Genomic DNA, 18,759 nt, shown 5'->3' on the forward strand with positions numbered 1-18,759 from the left:
ATATATTTGCAATTCCACGTTATTTTTTTTTGTCAAAATAAAAAAATATTTTTTCTCATGTACAATTGATATTCTGGATGAATATAAAATTTAAAAAAATTTAATTATATGAATTGTGTTAAATATAAAAAAAAAACAATTGTCTTATATATAGGATATTCTAAAAGTCGCGTATTTTCTTTAAACCGAATGAATAACATATAATATACACACATTGAATAATAATTTATTTTTTTTATATATACTATATATCGTTTTTTATATCATAATTACAAAAAAATTAATTACAAAGGTTAAACAAAAGTTCTATCTTTAATGCTGTAATTGTATATAATTACATATCTTAGATTAATTTTACGTGAATTGTTATACGTCAGTTTATATATTAATATCCGTTTTTTTCTCTTTTTATATAAACTCTAGCATGAAAGGAAACACAAATCTCGAGGAAGTAGACCGCCGATTAAACATGTGAATTCGTTTTATAACCGATATGAATGAGCAGAGAGAATACGGCCAGTTTAAAGGAAAGAGGGCTTAGTGATACGAGAAGCTCGATATGTTACAATTACAATATTTTTATATATCTTTGATGACGATTTTGATGGTAACAACAGGTAAATACTACATATTGTACATTGAGTAGGCGATAGTCGTATCTTATTGTTATAATTAGCGTATCGGCGTCGCCGACGACGACGATGACGACGATGACTTGAACGTCTTTTCGTATTTTTTTTTTCAGGACACGCGCGATCGACACGCGGCGATGGCAACAGCAGTAGCAACAGGAGCAACAATCTCAGTTAACAATAACAGCAACAGCAACGATGGCAATGATAGTAATACAGGTAACAATAGTAATAGAGTATAATTATAAAAGTCATGATAGTATAATAATTTCATTAATGAGAGAATAGAAGATCGTCCTATAGTTTCCGAACGGGAAGGTTTCGGAGAGACTTTTGCGTCGCTTTACTCGTGAATAAACTTGTGATAAATGAATGTAACATAGAGAAAAAATAATCCTCTTATTTAAAACAAATCATAAATATAATTATATCTAAGAACCAAAATTTTAATAGCCTACTGATCTTCTTGGATATCGACGTTTGCTTAATTTTTTGTTCATCGATATACTTTATCTGATTTTAAGATATATAGATAAGAAAATAAATAAAAAAATTTTTTAATATATCTAAAACAATAACAAATATAAATTATTTCTAAATACACAAAAACATACTTTTCACGTGACTTTTTGAAATTTTTATTTGATGTTTTAAAAAAAAGTGATCACATTAAATTTGGAAAGAGATTATCATAAGTTTATTTCTATGTAAAGCATTGAAAAACTGCGTTTTTAAGCGTCCGATATTATGTGCTGATACAATGCTTATATCGTACAAACGAGCAAAATGTCTCTGAACTTTCGAAATGATCAAGGAAAATGACGATCTCTTTAGACGCAACAAACGGTGACGAAAAGCTAGAGGCGAAATCTGTTTTTCTTTGATTATTACTAGAGTGTAAAGATTCCACATGGATGAATCTTCTCTCAAGTGAACATTTAATTCGTTCGACTTAAAGTATATGATTTTCTGACATTTGCAATTAAAGAGCTCGTCTCCAAATCGTCTCAAGTTCGGTAAAATTCAAAAGTGGAGATCGAATGTTATAAAAGCATGGAAAGATATATTTTTTCGTGATCATTTTGTGAAGATTGAATAGGCCGTTTTGGAGACGAGCTCTTTCGTTAAGATTTTCATTGTATGCTCAAAGTATAAACGAAATCTTGCCTCTGCTTTGCTTCTCGTCTCTCTCATCTCATCAATTGATGAAGTCTGTATATATCGACTTCTGTATACACTAGTGTAATCGATTTCTCTCAAAATCGCGTCCAAGACAAAGAACATTTTGCATACACTATCGTCGGATATTGCCGTTCAAATCGTCAATCACCGTCGTCATCGTCGATCATCCGTTCGTCGACGACGTTCGCTCGAGCGTCGTCGTCGTCGAAGCGTTTACAGTTAATAACTACTAATTATCGCTCTTTTTCGTCGTTTCCTTTTTCTCTCTTCAGTTTCGCATTTATCACACTTATAATGTAAATGGGGTGTCTGAGGAATGTGTGTGTGCGCGGATGCAGAGTCAGTGATGCATTTTTTTTTTGCGCGCGATTAATTTATTGCACTTCTAATCGACAAGAAAGAGAAGGGAGGGAATAGTAATTTTCGCGTAAAATAATAGAATGAATTGTGAAAAATATACGGAGAAGATTATGATCAAAGAAAAGAAAGGAGTAAACCAGGAATAGACAGAGTAAAGTTGAGGAAAGAAGACGAAGAGAATAAATAATATAATAAAGGAAAAATAGTTTGAAGAATTGTTGCAACAATTTTACGAGATTGGCAGTAAAAATTCTATCCACTGGCTTACATTGAAAAGATAATTTATATTACAAATATAAATTCCAATTTTTGCGATAAGCGTGTCGATGACTACAAAAGCGCGAGTTTTTTTTCATCTCGAATGATGATGTGGAACCACACAAATGTGCAGAATATACACATCTTCTAATCACACATACTTGTGTGTGTTTATGTATTTGTGTGTCACGCGACGATATATGCTAACATACAAGCCACTGACTCCGATCACTCTCAGTAAGACTATAAGTAAACGCTATGGCATCATGATAATCACCGATGGGGTGCCCTTATATCAAACTCGCTAGATAATAGTTACGAACGATTAGCGCGCGTCTATTTTTTCGCTTGACATTCGGATATGATCGCGATTATCGTATATAAGTTCTCACCGTAATTGAGTTCATCGATAAGTTCTCGCTTCTCCGCGTTCATCTCGAAGAGAAAGAGAACAATGGAAAGGAATATACAAAGCGTTACATTAGCTTCCGACACGCCGGAAGACTAAAAAATATACCCGCACCGCACACTTGGCACTTAGACTCCGGTTTATTAATCTCGCATCAGAAGATCGCATGTAGAGTCACTCAGGATAATTGTGATACAACGTTAATCAGTTTGCGATGATAGGAGCGATTGTAAAATTATATAACATCGTCGGCATCGATGCACATATTTCAGTATCGCAATACAAAATGATCCTGATTTTGTGTATCTGCGTCTACGAGAATCAGACGGCGAAGTGTCGAATATGAGATACGAGTACAAACTTTGCGTTACACTCGAGAGCTACATTACGGATAATATCTCTCGAGAAGCAAAACTCTCAAGTGAGTCACTACTGAAAGTAACTCTCCCTCAATTTTGCGCTCGTCGAATATACTATCAAGAGTCGCTTTCTCAAGGCATCGAGAACCGATTGCAGAAAACAATGTCCTTATTTTATATTTTCACATCGAGTAAAGTAAAGAGGACCGCGCTTTCTGGAATTTAGCTTTGCGATTCTATTTTTATATATAAAAGCTCTCCCTTCATCCAGATTTAGATTAAGTTTACATTCATCAAGGAAAATTGCGGTTACATATAAGACAAAGTGTTTTTTTACAATCGGTTCGAAAACTATTCAACCCTTAACTAATATGGTGGAATCTTACAATGTGATATATACGAGACTAGATACGTTTATAATAGCCTTATAATTTTTTTTTAATCATTTCATGAATTTCACTATATTAATCGAAAGCACGTTTTTCATTCGTTGCTCTTGTACGAGACGAAAGATCGTCTCATTCTCACGTCATCTTATTTTTCTTTTGCACAATTACGTAGAAACGTCCGGATACACGATTCCTTTTACACCACAGTAGTTAAGGGTCGATCGTGTGTGTATGTACATACATCAAGCTTGACGCATCGTGATCGCGGGAGCATTCGAAAGATACGTATTATCATCAGGCGAAAGGCAACGTACATCGCACTTTTTTTTTTCACGTCGATTAATATTTTATATATTACGCGCTATATAAGAGACTAGATTCTCGGCGGGAAGGAAGAGAAAAGGGCGCGAGGGGTGAAGGGGGGATGAGAGTATACTCCGATTCTTCCTCAATGTTTGAATCGTCTAACACGTCGTTATTATTCATCTTCTCGACAACGAGACACCGTCCGTTTTTTCTTTTGTCCGCCGCCGATTAGGATTGGATCACTATTGTCCCACGCACATATTGTGTGCTGACACACAACTTACACGAGTTACATACATACTTAGACACGTAGTCCTTAAGATACGTACATAAGTGTTATCTATATTCTCCTTTTTTTCCGGCCTTTTTCCTTGGAGTAGAGGAGTCGCTCACTTCTTCAACGTCTATAGTCTATATAGTTGCCTCGTTTCACTCTCGATCGCTTCGCGGTGCTCGGTTTTTATATTATTTTTTAATGGAAAACAACGGGGGTGACACTGTATGAGCACGTAACTCTATGTATATTCTAATCGATCGGAGGGGAAGGGGGGAAGAACGATATATTTTTTCGCTCTCTTTTTTTTCTCTTCACTGCTAATAAGTAACGGTTAAAAGCACGTACAGATTAAGCGAACACTACTTTGCTGAGACTATATTCACCGTTCTGTAAAGAACTCTTGTTTATTAGAAGTACCTTTTGACACTTTGCAGTTATATTCAATATCTGGCGTACATTTTGTTTCGAAGAATTTATATTAAGCGAAATGAATGATAAACGTATAAAATTGTTTATGACTGAAGAATGCAATTTTTATATAGAATTATAGGATATGTTTTCGTTCTTACGCTTTCACACACTTTAAAACGAATGCTTCTATTTTCGCCGGAAACAGATTTGCTTGTTATTCGTATAAAGATCAATATAATTATCAATTGATTACTAAGATGTAGACTAATTAAGGAGAGAATAGTCTGCGAATTATTATCAATCAATTCTACGTGTGATTACTGCAAAAATATCAGTTAATATTTTCTTCACTATTTTTCACTTGCTCGGCACTCATACACACACATATACATAATAAGTTTGTGTATGTTTGTTCTTTATACTCAATAAGCCATTTATAGACAATAATGTTCACTTAGTTTATACACACTTTCAACGCATTCTTTGTATCTAGGTACAAAACGCACGGATACAATGATAGAAATGTGCGTTCCTCTCTATATATAATGATACATATATATATTTCTCGAAATAGCACCCAAGTACGAAATGTAGTCATTAAAAAATTCACGAAACACATTCTGGACATTTATGAATATTTAGCTAGAGTGTTAAAGACAGCTGGCGACGCGCGCATAGGCTAATAAAAAAAACATCTAAACCGAATAGATTTGTGTTACAAAAAGGAGAATCTATCTTCTCGTTAACATTCAGAATATCTCGGCCGATATATAATATTTATCAATATTCCCGATAATACATATATTATTTTTTTACGATAAATATACAATTATATACATTCGTGATATGGCAATATACATGGTACATTTGACGATATCGTCTCTCTCGTAGCAGATATATGTATAGAGTACCTAGATACAAATGTCCAAAGCAAGAATAATCAAGATACACATCGTATCTCAATACTGTATACCTAAATACGTGTCGATACGCATATGTGTTTATACTTCGGTATCTATCTAGACATCTATAAGACGTTTTCGCGGTATACTGATCTCGCTAACGATGCCTAACACACGCGTGATGATGAAGTGCGTGATGCGAAAAAGTGCTGAGATTGCGATACGAGACTCTTAAAAAGAAAAAAAAAGTACGTCCCGAGATAATTCAAAAGCGGAGCGTTCGTATATAAGGTATAATACGCCCTTTGTCCTTTGCGACGACGAAATTATTTCTTCATATTTCGATATTTCCTCTCTCGATTCGCGCTGAGATTCTCTCTATCAGCTATATAAATGTAACTTTAAAGTCCATAATTAACATGCGCGTTTTATTTATCGCGTATTTATATTTATATATATATTTTTATGTATATATATACGTATGTACACAGTCTTACAAAGCAAAATTTACAAACATTTTACGACGTACGGTCGCGATCGAATAAATATCGCGTCCTCCGATGCGACCGGGTTCGGGATCGGGTTGCAAGTTTTGCACCTCCGTTGCTTGGTCGTTTGATTTTGATCGCGCGTCTCGTAATACACCCCGACAAAGACTGATTGACAGCCTGACAGCCTTTGGTGAACTGAAAAATTCACCCGTTCGCGCACGTTATAAGCGCGAGTTGCATTCGGATGCAGATCAAATATCCAGCGAAAAGAGCTGAAGAAGAGAGAAAGAGACGTACACGTATATCAGCGATACAAAAACTCTTCTTTCTTTTATACATGAAACGTGATATTTTGATATCTGTAATGGAAAGATTCGAGAGTCCCTGATAATGTCTCTTCGCGCATTTTTTTTTTCTTCCTTGCCGTTAGATGCAGACGAAAGCAATTGCGCGATCAAAATACAAAGCATCTCGCAAATGATGCTGGTCCCTTGCAACCCTGACAGGGGGAGGAAAAGAGGGAGGAGAGGGGGATGAAGGAACCGTGATAGCGCAAGGGAAGAGCTTTTGAGAGATCAGGATGGCGCGAGGGGATACGCGACGAAATCCTGCACGAAACGAAGGAAAGCTCGCAGCGAGGAACAAAACGTCGCGTGACGTTTTTTCTTTCTTTTTTTCTTCTTCGTCGTCATTTTCATCGAGCGAGCGATCTACCTACCCCACTTGGCCACCGACAGTCAGTATTTTTTTTTAAAGCCTCTTGCGTGTATACATACGAACAGTACTCCGATTATTTATTACGTCGCAAGTTTTCGCGACGCGAAAAATATCCTTGCGTATGAAAATTAAAAAAAAAAAAAAAAAAAAAAAAAAATTATGGTAGGATCTACTGAATACAATAATCTAATATTTTTGGAGAGTTACATTAATGAGAAAATTTTGCAAATAGAAATAGCAAAAGTATTTTTATCGGCAACAAACGCGAAAACGAGAAAGATACACTCAATGAATGTCATTGAGGAATGTCATTCGGGATAATGATGTACGTATATGTATATTATACTTTGTAAAAATGGTAAAAAAATATAGTGAATATATGCATCTCCTCGCGTGGGGCTATAAAATATTGATGTAATGCACAATTTCTTTCTTTTTTTTTAGCGTGCATTACATGTTTACGTATCATTATTTACGTATTGACGCGAATATGTTGCGGCGCAAATTATTATGTCGTACTTCAGGAACTTTCACCCATTTCGCGCGCCCGAAAACTGTCAGCGATCGTAATAAATTGTCGAGAGACTGCATGAATTGTGTATGAAGGGAGTAATCTCTCTCTCTTAATTTCGTTAATATGAACGTGTACGTATGTGTGTATGCATGTTTGCGCGTTACTCTTGATGTGCTGCTAGAAAGCTGACTAGATTATAGTCTAAAATACGAAATATCCGGGGAATCATCGTCCTCGTCTACGTAGCGGAATCTCATTTCCGCGAGAGCGAGTCGTCGCGACGGAGAAAATTTTCGAGACGAACCTTTAAAAAAAAAAAAGAGGAAAAAAAAATACAGAGTTTGCCGCATCTACTGACGAGGGGGATCCCGGTGCTCCGTATCGACGTTGACTACTGCTCGACCTTCAGAGAGGTCGAACAACCCTACCTAGGCATTCGACTCCTTCAGATTGTCAAAGTATTGCATGATCTGGTTGTAGTCCATACCTAGATTAAGATCGTCGAGCGGCACTGACTCCTCCTGTTCCTGGAAGGACGACGAGGCGCAGGAGGAGCTAGAGGACGAGGAAGATGAGGAACCGGACGGTGACGAGGACGGCGGGGACGTGGTGGTAGACGAGGCCGTGCCACCGCCGTTAGGAGTGGTCGAGTTCACGGTGGAGACGACAGCGGACGTGGAGAAGGACGAGTACATCGGATTACCCACTATAGTCGCCCTCTTGATCTCCCGGGACCTCCCGGCGTCCTTCGCGGGATGTCTGTTGCTGTCGTCGTGACTCGTCAGTTCCACAAATTCCTCGTCCTCGGCGTTCTGCTGCTGCTTATTCGCGTTTTCCACCGCTCTGGCCTTCCCGTGCGGTTTCACCATATGATGGCCAGCTGACTGCTGCGACGGTTTACCGCTGTGTCGATGGTTATTCCCGTGATGGCCGCCGCCACCACCGCTGCTGCCACCGCTGGACGTCCTATGACGATGTTTTCGCGGTGGTTCCGGCAGTCGCACGTTAACCCCCGTGTTCCTATGCGGCGGTACCGGTGGTTTGTAGTCCTCGTTGTTGCCGTTGCTCGCGTTGTTCGTGCCGATCGTCGTCGTTGTCGTCGTCGAAATCAATGCCGGCACCCCGTGCGGCGGCAAGGGTGGAGGGATATCGTCGTTGCTGAAAAGAAATTCGCAATGACAATTAAATCCTATATAATAACACATCGTTATATCACTCTTTTCCTTTGCCTTGGGAAAAAACATTTAGCGGCAATCTTTGAAAATTGTGCGAGAGAATCCTCCATCATGTACAAAGAAGAAGAATAACGATTAATCATAATTACTCATTCCGCGTGGTGACCATTGACGGAGCTACCATCGACGACGCCGTTGTCGTCGCCGTCGCCGTCGTCGTCGCATTGGTGGGTGCTATCATCGCGGACGGTTTGATCGCGGATTTCGCCGCGAAACTGTTCCGCATTCTGTCCCTCTTGGAATAGGTTGTGGTGTCGATGGCGCTGGTGCCGCCACTAGGTCGTTGGTTGGCGGACGGTAGCTCGATGTGATTCGGATTGTCGAAGCATGTTCCCAAATCGTTCTCGGGTTCGCCTTCACCTGCCAGCGGGTTACTCGTTACGCGTACCTGTAACATAAACCGAGTTTCCAATCAAAACGAAATTCAAAATTTTCAACGTTTATTTTGTTTAAAACGCTGCCGCTGGGATATCGGAGGGTGAAGGGAGGAGGCGAATACGAAGATATTTACAGCATCAAATCCCACCGGAGACTCGTTGAGTTTTAATCACCGATTAATCCTGAATGTGTGTATTCCCTGAACTGTCAATTATAACTCTCCATGACATTACGTTTATCGACATTTCATTCGATATCGTCAGTAATTCCAGGATAATTCTATGACGCTGATAGTCATGCTTTCGAATTAACCGTGTATGTCTATGTATCACTTGTTCGCTTTTACTATATTTATCGTCTCTTCCTAATGAACTAATCTCTCTCGCCGATTCACGTACAACAACAACAAACTCTAGTCAATATAGAATACAATTAAGCAACACCGTAGTTTTCCAATTATATGTATATGAAATTTTCAAAAAAGAGAAAGCGACTCTTGATTCATTCATTCGATTCGCAAGTGATTCCTGTACGTACCTGTTGCGGACCGCAGGCGGCACGCTCGAGGGTGGCTCTACCCAGCCATACCCAGTCGTGTGCGTTGGTGGTGGATTCGCGAGGCGGTCGTCTGCCGGAAGCCAGCTGATTCGCGGCTGCTCGAGCCCTCGCGCCCGCTCCGGCGAGGACCGGGACGGCCGCGCTAGTCAGCAGCCCCGGCGAGTCCGGCGGTTGGGGCTTGAACTTGCTGGCGTACACCACGCAGGAGACGACAAAGACAACGATCGCGAAGCAGAACGCCGCGAGCAGCACGTACATCCCGATCTCGAGCGGACTCATGCGCGCCCCGACGCCGTGGTGACGCACGCCGATGCCGCCCATACCCCCTGAAGACATGCCATTAGCTATAGCCGTGCGATGCTGCCGCGCCTGCACCAGAGGCTCGTGCTTGTGCCCGTCTTTCTCGTCTTTCAGCGGTAACCCTTTGCACAGAAAAAAAAACAAAGAGAGAGAAAGAGAGAGAGGATAGAGTGAGACGACAGGGTGTTTGTGCAGAGTTAGAGAGAGAGAGAGAGAGAGAGAGAGAGAGAGAGAGAGAGAGAGAGAGAGAGAGAAGAGAGAGAGAGAGAGAGAAAGAGAGAGAGAGAGAGAGAGAGAGAGAGAGAGAGAGAGAGACATCATGAGAGAATCTTCATCCCTTAAATCCCTTTAAGCTAGACAGGCGGCTAGACATGCCGTATCGGAGACATGCGAGGATCGAGGGGAAGGGCTACCGCGAAAACGTGCATTTATATTTTATATAAATGATTTCGTACTATAACTACTGAATGCGTCATGTACCATTTACGTTGAGATTCTAGATTCCACTTTGAGATAAAAAAAAGAAAGAAGAATCATGTGTTTGTATAAATGTGTGTTTCAGGATTAAGTAATTTTTATTAAAGTCAACTTTTCCTCGATCAACTTTGTCATTGTTCATAAATCACGTAATATTATTAGTACTAGATGTTTAAAGTTAGTTTACGGTTGAACTATTCCAACGATCCGTAATAAACGCGTCGCATCGCAAACTATTTCTTCGAGGCAGACGCCTATATATTTGACATTCAACATACAAAATGGGTAGAAAACTATCGGGGGAGAAATTGGATGGAAACCGCGGGGAGGAAATTACGCATAAATAGACGGGTGAAACTTTTTTTTAAAGCCGAAGCAAGATCGCGAAGAAAGTTTTCGCCAGGCAAAAATGCATAATACTGGCGTGGCGGTTGTGAAGCAGAGAGCGTAGCGAAGAACGGAAAAAAAAGAAGCGAAAAAAAAAGAAGAAGAAGAAAGCTAGAGAAAGAGAGAAAGCGAGAGAGAAAGCGCGGCAAAGGGGAACAGGATCTATTTACCGATGAGAATGTCATGTAGATCGGGTGCCATTTCGCCGCGGTTGGTTTTACGTTCTCGGTGATGATGGGAACCGACGGTGCCGCCGCCGTCGTTCTGCACGAATTCCGGCCGATTGGGCACCTCGCTCGAGGCGAAATCCACCTCGACGTTGGCCGAAGCGCTGGCCAACGCGGCGACCGTCGTTCTCTGGGAACCCTTGCCCGAACGTCTGCCGGATAATCGGCAGGAATCGGCCAGCTGAAGATTGACACGTAGCAGGTCGCCGCGACCCTCGCCGACGGCGATGACCCGGGGATGATGCGATGCGACCATCGGCGCGAACGCCACGACTTCCGGATCCGTGCTCTCGACCAGCAAATGGTAATCGCTCACGGCGATCTCCCTTAGGGGCGTACGAGTACCGTCCGAGAACTCCACGTCGATGTCCAGCAACCCCTCCTGTTGACGCGACACGCGCGATAATTGCCGTCGAGTTTACACAGTTTGCTTGTGCAACCGCAGTTTCCGATCAATTAAAAATTCGATGGAACAACACAATTTTGTATTATTTTTCAACGTTAATTTAAGGGCGTTTTTTTTTATTAATTTTGACTCATTTGACTACTCAGATTTGGATTCCGCGATCTATGAAAAAACTATCAAACAATTTTGCCAAAATATCGACACTTCGAAGTCTTCTTCTCGAGACGAATTTGATAAGTAACGGCGAACGAATTTCAATCGACTCGATAATCTTACCTGATACTGTGCGGTCAGTCTCCTTGTAACCGAGGTTTCCGCGACATATCCGTTCTCGATCGCGGTGTCGGGGCTGATGCTGAGCTGAAGTCCGGACACGACCCAAACGGACAGTCGCATCACGGACACGCGATCGTTGCCGACCCTGATCTCCTTCGCGCCGATGACTCTGCCGGTGATCGGCGAGAGTACCTGCACCTCCGTACGTCCCACCCCGCGTCCCTGGACCAGTCTATTCTGAAGAGTCGCTATCCTAGGATCCGAGACACGCAACATGCCGGCCACCAGGTCGGTGACGCGCAGCCAGGTGCGCCGATTGACAAAGAACGAGACTCTACCCGAGTCGTGATCGGTCGCCAGGAAACGAGCGTGCACCTCGACCGGGCTCTGCTGGAAGCGCAGCCTGCAATTGGCCGGGGATAGATTCCGATCGATGGAGTTGATCGCGTCCCATCCGTGATCGTTCCCGTTGCCACGGAATCGCTCTTCATGTTCGTCCTCCTCCTCGAGAAGCGGCTCCTCGTCCAGATCGTCCACGTCCACGTCCATCGAAGTGTCCTCTATCGAGTCCTCGAGCTCGACGGCGCTCCTCTTCTTCCCTCGCGCGATGAGAGGCGACGATTCCGTCGTAGTTGTCTGATGATCCTCGATGATCCTCGTCGCGTTCAGCAAACTCCGCTTGCTCTTGGCGCTCGTCGCGTGCTCTTCCGGCACCTTCCAGCCCTTTATCTGGCTGAGCCGCGTATCGCCGACGCTCACCTCCAGGGGAAACTCGGGCATCCACACGGTGAACCTTGCCAAACCGGTGTACGTGCCGTACTTGACGAGGACCGACGCGTTGCTGGAACCCCGAATCTCCGAACCGTCCACGTACACGCTGCTACAGGAGGACGATACCTGCGAATTTTCGAGTTTCGGTCGGGCGTTAAGTGGAGTTTGATTCTAGGCTACAGTTTGTAGTGCAACGTCTAACGACAGTGCGCAGGATGTTTCGGGGTTTCGGAAGCACCGCTCGAATTTGCGATTATACGGAGTATTAACAGTTTGAAACTCTCTCTCGCGGATATTAGTATACGATATATTTTTGATAAAATTTAAAATATTATATATTTATACATTTTTATTTATATATTTATATATTTATATTTATATATTTAATATTTATATATTTAAAATATGTATTATAAAATTTTTTGAATTATATTGTGTACACAAATAATTTTTTCGAAGTTGATCTCATCGATGCTTTTCTAAATAAAAGTACATATTTTTATTAATGCAATATATTAAAAAATATATATTTATAAAATATACAAAATATATTTTTTTATAAATATAAAATATATAAAATATATAAAATATATAAAAATATATAAAATATATAAAAATTATCAGCCAACAAATTATAGGAATGAAGAACCTGAAAATACTGCCAGCATCTATATAACGCCGTGATTTTTTCCTTCGAAAAGCTTTCCTCGAAATTAAGTTGTTAGTTAGAATCTCGATAAGCGCTGAAGGTGAATTAAAAAGCAATTACCTTAAGAACGCTCTCGTCCTCGGAATGACAGGACGACTGCAACGTGACGTCGGCGACCGTCCCGGCTTGACTAACGATGAAAACCTTCATCCCCTGCGACACCTGACGTCCCGTCAGCACCGCCGTATTCATCACCTCCCAGTTCTGAAACGAAACACAAAAATATTTTCTGAAAGAGAGAAAAAATAGCTCAAACGTATATTTTTCAATTTTTTAATGGTATGTGATGGAGAAATTTGCGTACATTTCAATATACACATTTCTAGAACCTTTCATATATATGATGACTCTATCATACCTATATGATATGATAGAGCCATTATCCATTATTCATAACTGTTATCTATTCTATTTCGAACTTTATATTCCCCTTTCGCATGACGCGATAAAAAGCGCGGTAAGAGCGATATTAAAAAATATGGATCACCCAAAATATATAAAAAACTCATAAAATATAGAGAGAAAAATATAGATACTCGAGAGGATGTTGTGTGAAAAAAATATCGCATCTCTCTCTCAAATACAAATATATCTATATATATAAAACTTATTTTTTAAACAAATTATATAAAAAAAGACAAAATGAACGAAGACACACTATAATAGAAGGGAATATTAAGAAAATATAAATTTTAGAAAAAACTTCCAAGCTGCGCAAGAAACTTAGATTCAAAATCTTCCTACAGACCAGATGAAATCTTTCGCCCTTTCATAACAACCGATTCATTTGCCATAACGTTTTAACGTCGTAAAATCGTCGCAAAGTGCTCAAAAAGATTTCACGTGAATGGGAGAACTAATATACATATCTATAGACGTGTCTGACATACACATCTGCTTTATTACTCTGCCTAGGAGAGACTTGCTCGCTTCGAAGCTTATATATATATATATGTTATATACACGTACACGTTGGAAAATTACTTCACCGTTTGCGCTCGCGTATACGCGCGCGTGTACTTTATACCAGTTCGTCAACGAGAGAGGGCTCCGCAAAGGGAGTTTGGTTGACGAGGATCGGACGGCCGGGTCGGGTCGGGTCGGGTCCAGTAAGCCATTTCCAAGTTGGCTCCCGTCGTACGGACTCCGCAAGCGGAGCAGGAGAGCTTTTGGAAGAGGAACATCAAACGGCTCGGATATTGCAGCAAGGGAATTTAAATCTCTGACGCCGCCGAGCGCGATGCCCTCCTCCCTTCTTCCCACCCCTCTTGATCTCTCAATGTATGTGTATATATGTGTGGGACCCTATTATATGTATATATCGCCAACACGGGGAGAAACTGTTCTCTCCCTCTCGACAATGATGGAAGTGATGGACACCTACCTACTCGCGAAACTTCGCGGCTCCCTTTTTCTCCCCTCCGCCCTCTTTCTTTCGTCAAATATTTTTCCAACGGGATCGGTACTCGTGCACGAGAATATTTGCGAGAGGTACCGCTGTTATTTTCTATCTCATCGTAGAAAGTGCGACGCGAATCATCTTCTGCGAATGAATCACCGGTTATAATTGTATATACTTATATATTGAGCTTTTTCATTCTCAGTTTTCGTGATGCTTAGTGTTAAAAAAAAATTAAAATTAAAAGTGACGCTTTCGATCCTCGATGCGTAAAAATAGCCATCTTTAAGATTGTCCTCTGAATATCTTTTAAAATATTTTTTTTTCTTTCAGGGAGTTTTTAGAAAAATCGCAATCTCTCGATTTATTTAAATGTATCGAATCTCATTTTCCTGTTATTTAGGTTTTTAGAACAAGTTATTTCCATAACTTTTTGAATTAATTATAACTAAAAGTCAAATTGTAGAATTGATCCCATTTAAGTAATTTAGGACCGCAAGTTTCTATATAATTCATAAGTTTATACCACTTACAGACTTACTTTAAGAGAAGGAAGGCACGTACATATAGAAAGGACAAAGAGAAAGCGAAGAGGGAGAGATGTGATAATAATGCTTGCACTTAAGCCTTGAGCACTTCAGATATAAGCCTGACTATACTAGTTATAGCTATTAGTTATAGCTATTAGACTATAATCAAGCAAGACAGCAAGAGTGTAATATATAATAGCAAAGCCATAGAGAGAGACATGTGTTATCAGCTGAAAATACGGTATAATCAAGATTTGTTTTACTCGTGTTGACAAATGTAACAAGTAAATTCTATAAATCTGTGATCAGGTCTTGTAGCAGCGCATAATAGTTTGCGTTTTTAATAGGTTGAATTATATGTTTCGACACTCTAAAATGCATCGTTTATATTTTAACTGATAATAAGACTATGACTTGATTTCAAAGAAGCTGAATTTGTCATCTGCTTCTTTCGGAATCAAGTCGCAGAAATAGATTTTACGTACCAGCAAATTAATTAATTTCACACTTTGTATTCCTAAGAGACAATTGTATACTTCTAAACTGTGTTTTGCAACTGTTTCATCAGTTCGTTCTCCGTGTAGAAAAATCATTCGCAGTCGCACGCTTTTATTTCCGTACACATCCATTTGCATTTTATTTCAACGGAATTAATTCACCGCACACGACAAAATTGCAATGCGAGTGAATAACGCAGAAATCCTGATACATTGAATTTTATATATATATATGTGGCAGAGTCCTCCGACTCTTCCGTAGATCGTAAAATTATTTTTTGATATACGCAGCATCAGCAAACTGCGCTCTGCTTTTCTCGGATATATTTCCGAGATGGCAAAATTATTTTCCAAGCCCGTTGAAGGAAAAAACGGAGAACATTTTCAACTAGGTAGGATGTGATGTTTAATCGACGACGGCCGGAGGGAGAAGGACGCGGATGAACGATGAGGGAGAGAGGAGGATGCAAAGGCGGGAAGATGCAAGGATTTTACGTTATTGCGAGCGTAAAATATGCACAATGCGCAGTCTATTACGCTGATAAATTTCAACGGAGTAAACAAGCGAGCGCGCGTGTCGGAGGTCGTTAATTGATAAATTAGATAATTAATTCATTTACATATCCTTTTGAAGGTACTCCGCGCACGCGCGGAAAGTTGCCGGAAACTCGGAGCGCGCACTCGCTTCTTGATTATCCTTACTCTAATTGCTACTCCTTCCGCGCGTGAGAGAGAGAGAGAGAGAGAGAGAGAGAGAGAGAGAGAGAGAGAGAGAGAGAGAGAGAGAGAGAGAGAGAGAGAGAGAGAGACTGCGAGCAAAGTTTTTAATTAAAAGAGAGAATTCGCGACCTCTTTCCTTCCCGATCCCTATGTGTTCCTCCGGGTTATCTACCTATCGAAATTGCGATACTGGAATTTTCATCATTAAGGCTCCTGGGTGCTCACCGCGGCCATATTAGATTGTGACGTCAGAGGCGAGAAAGCACACGCTGAAAATTCTTAGATGCCATTTTTTAATGAAAAGATATTTCGATTAAACAGCACTTCAGATGGCTTTAGCACACTCTTAAAAACCCCCGAAAACTATCCTTTTCCCTTTATAATCAATCAACATCTGTAAAATGATCGAGATGTCAGACTTTGACATGCGGAATGACTGCGCATGTGCAAAGACCAGACGGACTGGGTTTCATAATATTACATTTTACAGCTGTTGATTGACTATAAAGGGGAAAGGATAGTTTTCGGGGTTTTTTAAGAGTGTGCTAAAGCCATCTGAAGTGCTGTTTCATCGAAATATTTTTTATTTCGAAATGGCATCTAAGAAATTTTAGCGTGTGTTTTCTCGCCTCTGACGTCACGATTTCGACATGGTCGGAAAGGAGCCAGGAGCCTTAAACTCATCGACAGTATTATCGAACTCAATATCAGTGTGATAAAAATCTTTTGAGAAGTTATATAAATTAATATCCCCTGATATTATCTACGGAATGCAGAATCGCATCGGATACCTTTATAATTACGGCCCTTTGACTAATCTAGAGACTTATTGATATTATCTTAGAGAAAATATCAATAAAGATCAGTTATCGCAGCTCTCTCTCTTTCTCTTTGTTGTAAATTTTTCCTAAATATCTTTAAAAATATACCTCAATTTAAAATTGTGTCAAAATATAAAGTTACCAAAAAATAGGATTTAATTGAAAAACGTATTTACATTATTAAAAAATTATATACGTGAAGAGACGATTTTCTTCCAAATTGGCTATTTTATAATGTACTAATTTTCTACAGATCCATAATTAATTTTTCAATTAATTCGTTCAACACTATTTTTTGTCTGTCTAGCAATCAATGCAATCTATATAAATTGACTTTTATACATAGAGTTATATGCACCTGCTGCATCATGTTACCGGAAATTGCGAGCGTGTCACGGATAATGTTAAACCATCCGATTTAATTCACATACCTAGAATTGTGCCCTGAAGTGTCGTTGTAGATTGCTTGAAAAGCGATTTACCAAAACAGTGTTTCGCTCTTGTGTGTAAGTACAGACGTTGCACTGTTATTGATTTTTTTTTAAATAAAACCCAATCGTTACTCCTAATGGAATTTATAGTCAGAGAGTCGAAGAAGACTCGACAGTATAATATTTTTTTTTAATATTAATAAAACGTGAATAAAATTGCACTTTTTAAAAAATCTTTTTATTACGCGCAATTTCGTTATATCGTTGATATATTTTTCAAGAGTCTTTCATATATGATCGATTTGACAATTCGATCACATCCATACACGCGTTACGTTTTTTTACTATGCGGTTATATAAAAATATAAAAATTTTTTGAGCCCTAGAAAACGCGCAAAAAATTTGCATCGATATCGAAAAAAGCTAAAGTTAAATTTACGTCTCTCGAACTAAAATTTGTCGAGATATAGGAAACAAATAGAAAAGTCTCCTCGTTGTCATTCTTCAAAAAAATGCGCACAAATAAATTATTGGAATACTTTAATCGTTTCAGAATTTTAATTGAGATCCTCTTCGCAATTCTACAACTTTTTTTTTAATTTTTACATTTTAATTTTTATTCGAAATTCGTTTTTCCTCAAGAATTAATACTTTATGCGAAATTAATGCTTTGCACCCCTCGCGTAAGAACAAATGGGGGCGATGAAGGGTGGAAACGGGGATGGAATCACCACTCGATGTGCGCAGCACACAATCGTCGAAAATTTCATTACAATCTGTTGTTACGGCAGCTGCGTCGTTGCCCCGTTATCGAAATGGTAGTATGTAGCTTTGGCAATCAGGACCCCGTGAAATTTTGCCACGGCTAGAAATATCGGCCGTTATGGTGAACGTGCGGAAAAGGCGAAGCACCGGTGGGGGGGGGGGGAGAGAGAGAGAGAGAGAGAGAGAGAGAGAGAGAGAGAGAGAGAGAGAGAGAGAGAGAGAGAGAGAGAGAGAGAGAGAGAGAGAGAGAGAGAGAGAGAGAGAGAGAAAGGGAAAGAAGTAGTTGTAAGAAGAGGGAAAAGCATTATCCATTGTCGATTCTTTTGCACCAGGCGGGCGCTTTTTTCCTTCTTCTCACCATCTTTCCTTCCTTCTTCTCACCATCTTTCCTTCCCTCTTCTTTTTCTGTCTATCTCTCTCGGGCGTCTCGATGCTCGCGAGGATCGTAGATTGGCCGACCGAGTGGAAACAGATTCTCGCACGACGACGTGATCGATATAGAGGAACGCGTATTGATCGCCCTTCCCCGTCGTTCGAGAGTTCGCTCTTTTCCAAGGGATTTTCACCGACGCGATAGGAACGCGGTCGCGATGAAAATAACTCGATGGAAGATGGTCAAAATCTGACCGAAATCTTAAAAATTCTCAAACTACTTTTCCTTACGA

The 18,759-nt window shown here is 40.1% G+C and overlaps 1 protein-coding gene across 2 annotated transcripts in view; it reads right to left on the minus strand.

Moving 5' to 3' along the window:
- Positions 1-206: 206 nt before the first annotated feature.
- The window catches only part of Dtn (transmembrane protein 132C dtn), a 128,288-nt gene continuing 109,735 nt past the window's right edge, over positions 207-18,759 (minus strand). Inside the window, exons 5-10 of one of the 2 annotated variants that reach the window (XM_083032185.1) lie at positions 12,992-13,135; positions 11,452-12,348; positions 10,713-11,151; positions 9,358-9,704; positions 8,532-8,830; positions 207-8,365 (exon numbers count right to left, since the gene is read on the minus strand). In XM_083032185.1, coding sequence (XP_082888311.1) covers positions 7,636-8,365; positions 8,532-8,830; positions 9,358-9,704; positions 10,713-11,151; positions 11,452-12,348; positions 12,992-13,135 — 2,856 coding nt within the window. In that variant the 3' untranslated portion in view covers positions 207-7,635. Of the gene's footprint in view, positions 8,366-8,531; positions 8,831-9,357; positions 9,801-10,712; positions 11,152-11,451; positions 12,349-12,991; positions 13,136-18,759 lie in introns of both variants that reach the window. The other variant, XM_083032184.1, reaches the window with a different exon arrangement.

Source organism: Prenolepis imparis, unplaced genomic scaffold (assembly GCF_030444845.1).
Source record: "Prenolepis imparis isolate NDT839.2.m4 unplaced genomic scaffold, iyPreImpa1.0 SCAF_2, whole genome shotgun sequence".
In the NCBI taxonomy this organism is placed as follows: Eukaryota; Metazoa; Arthropoda; class Insecta; order Hymenoptera; family Formicidae; genus Prenolepis; species Prenolepis imparis.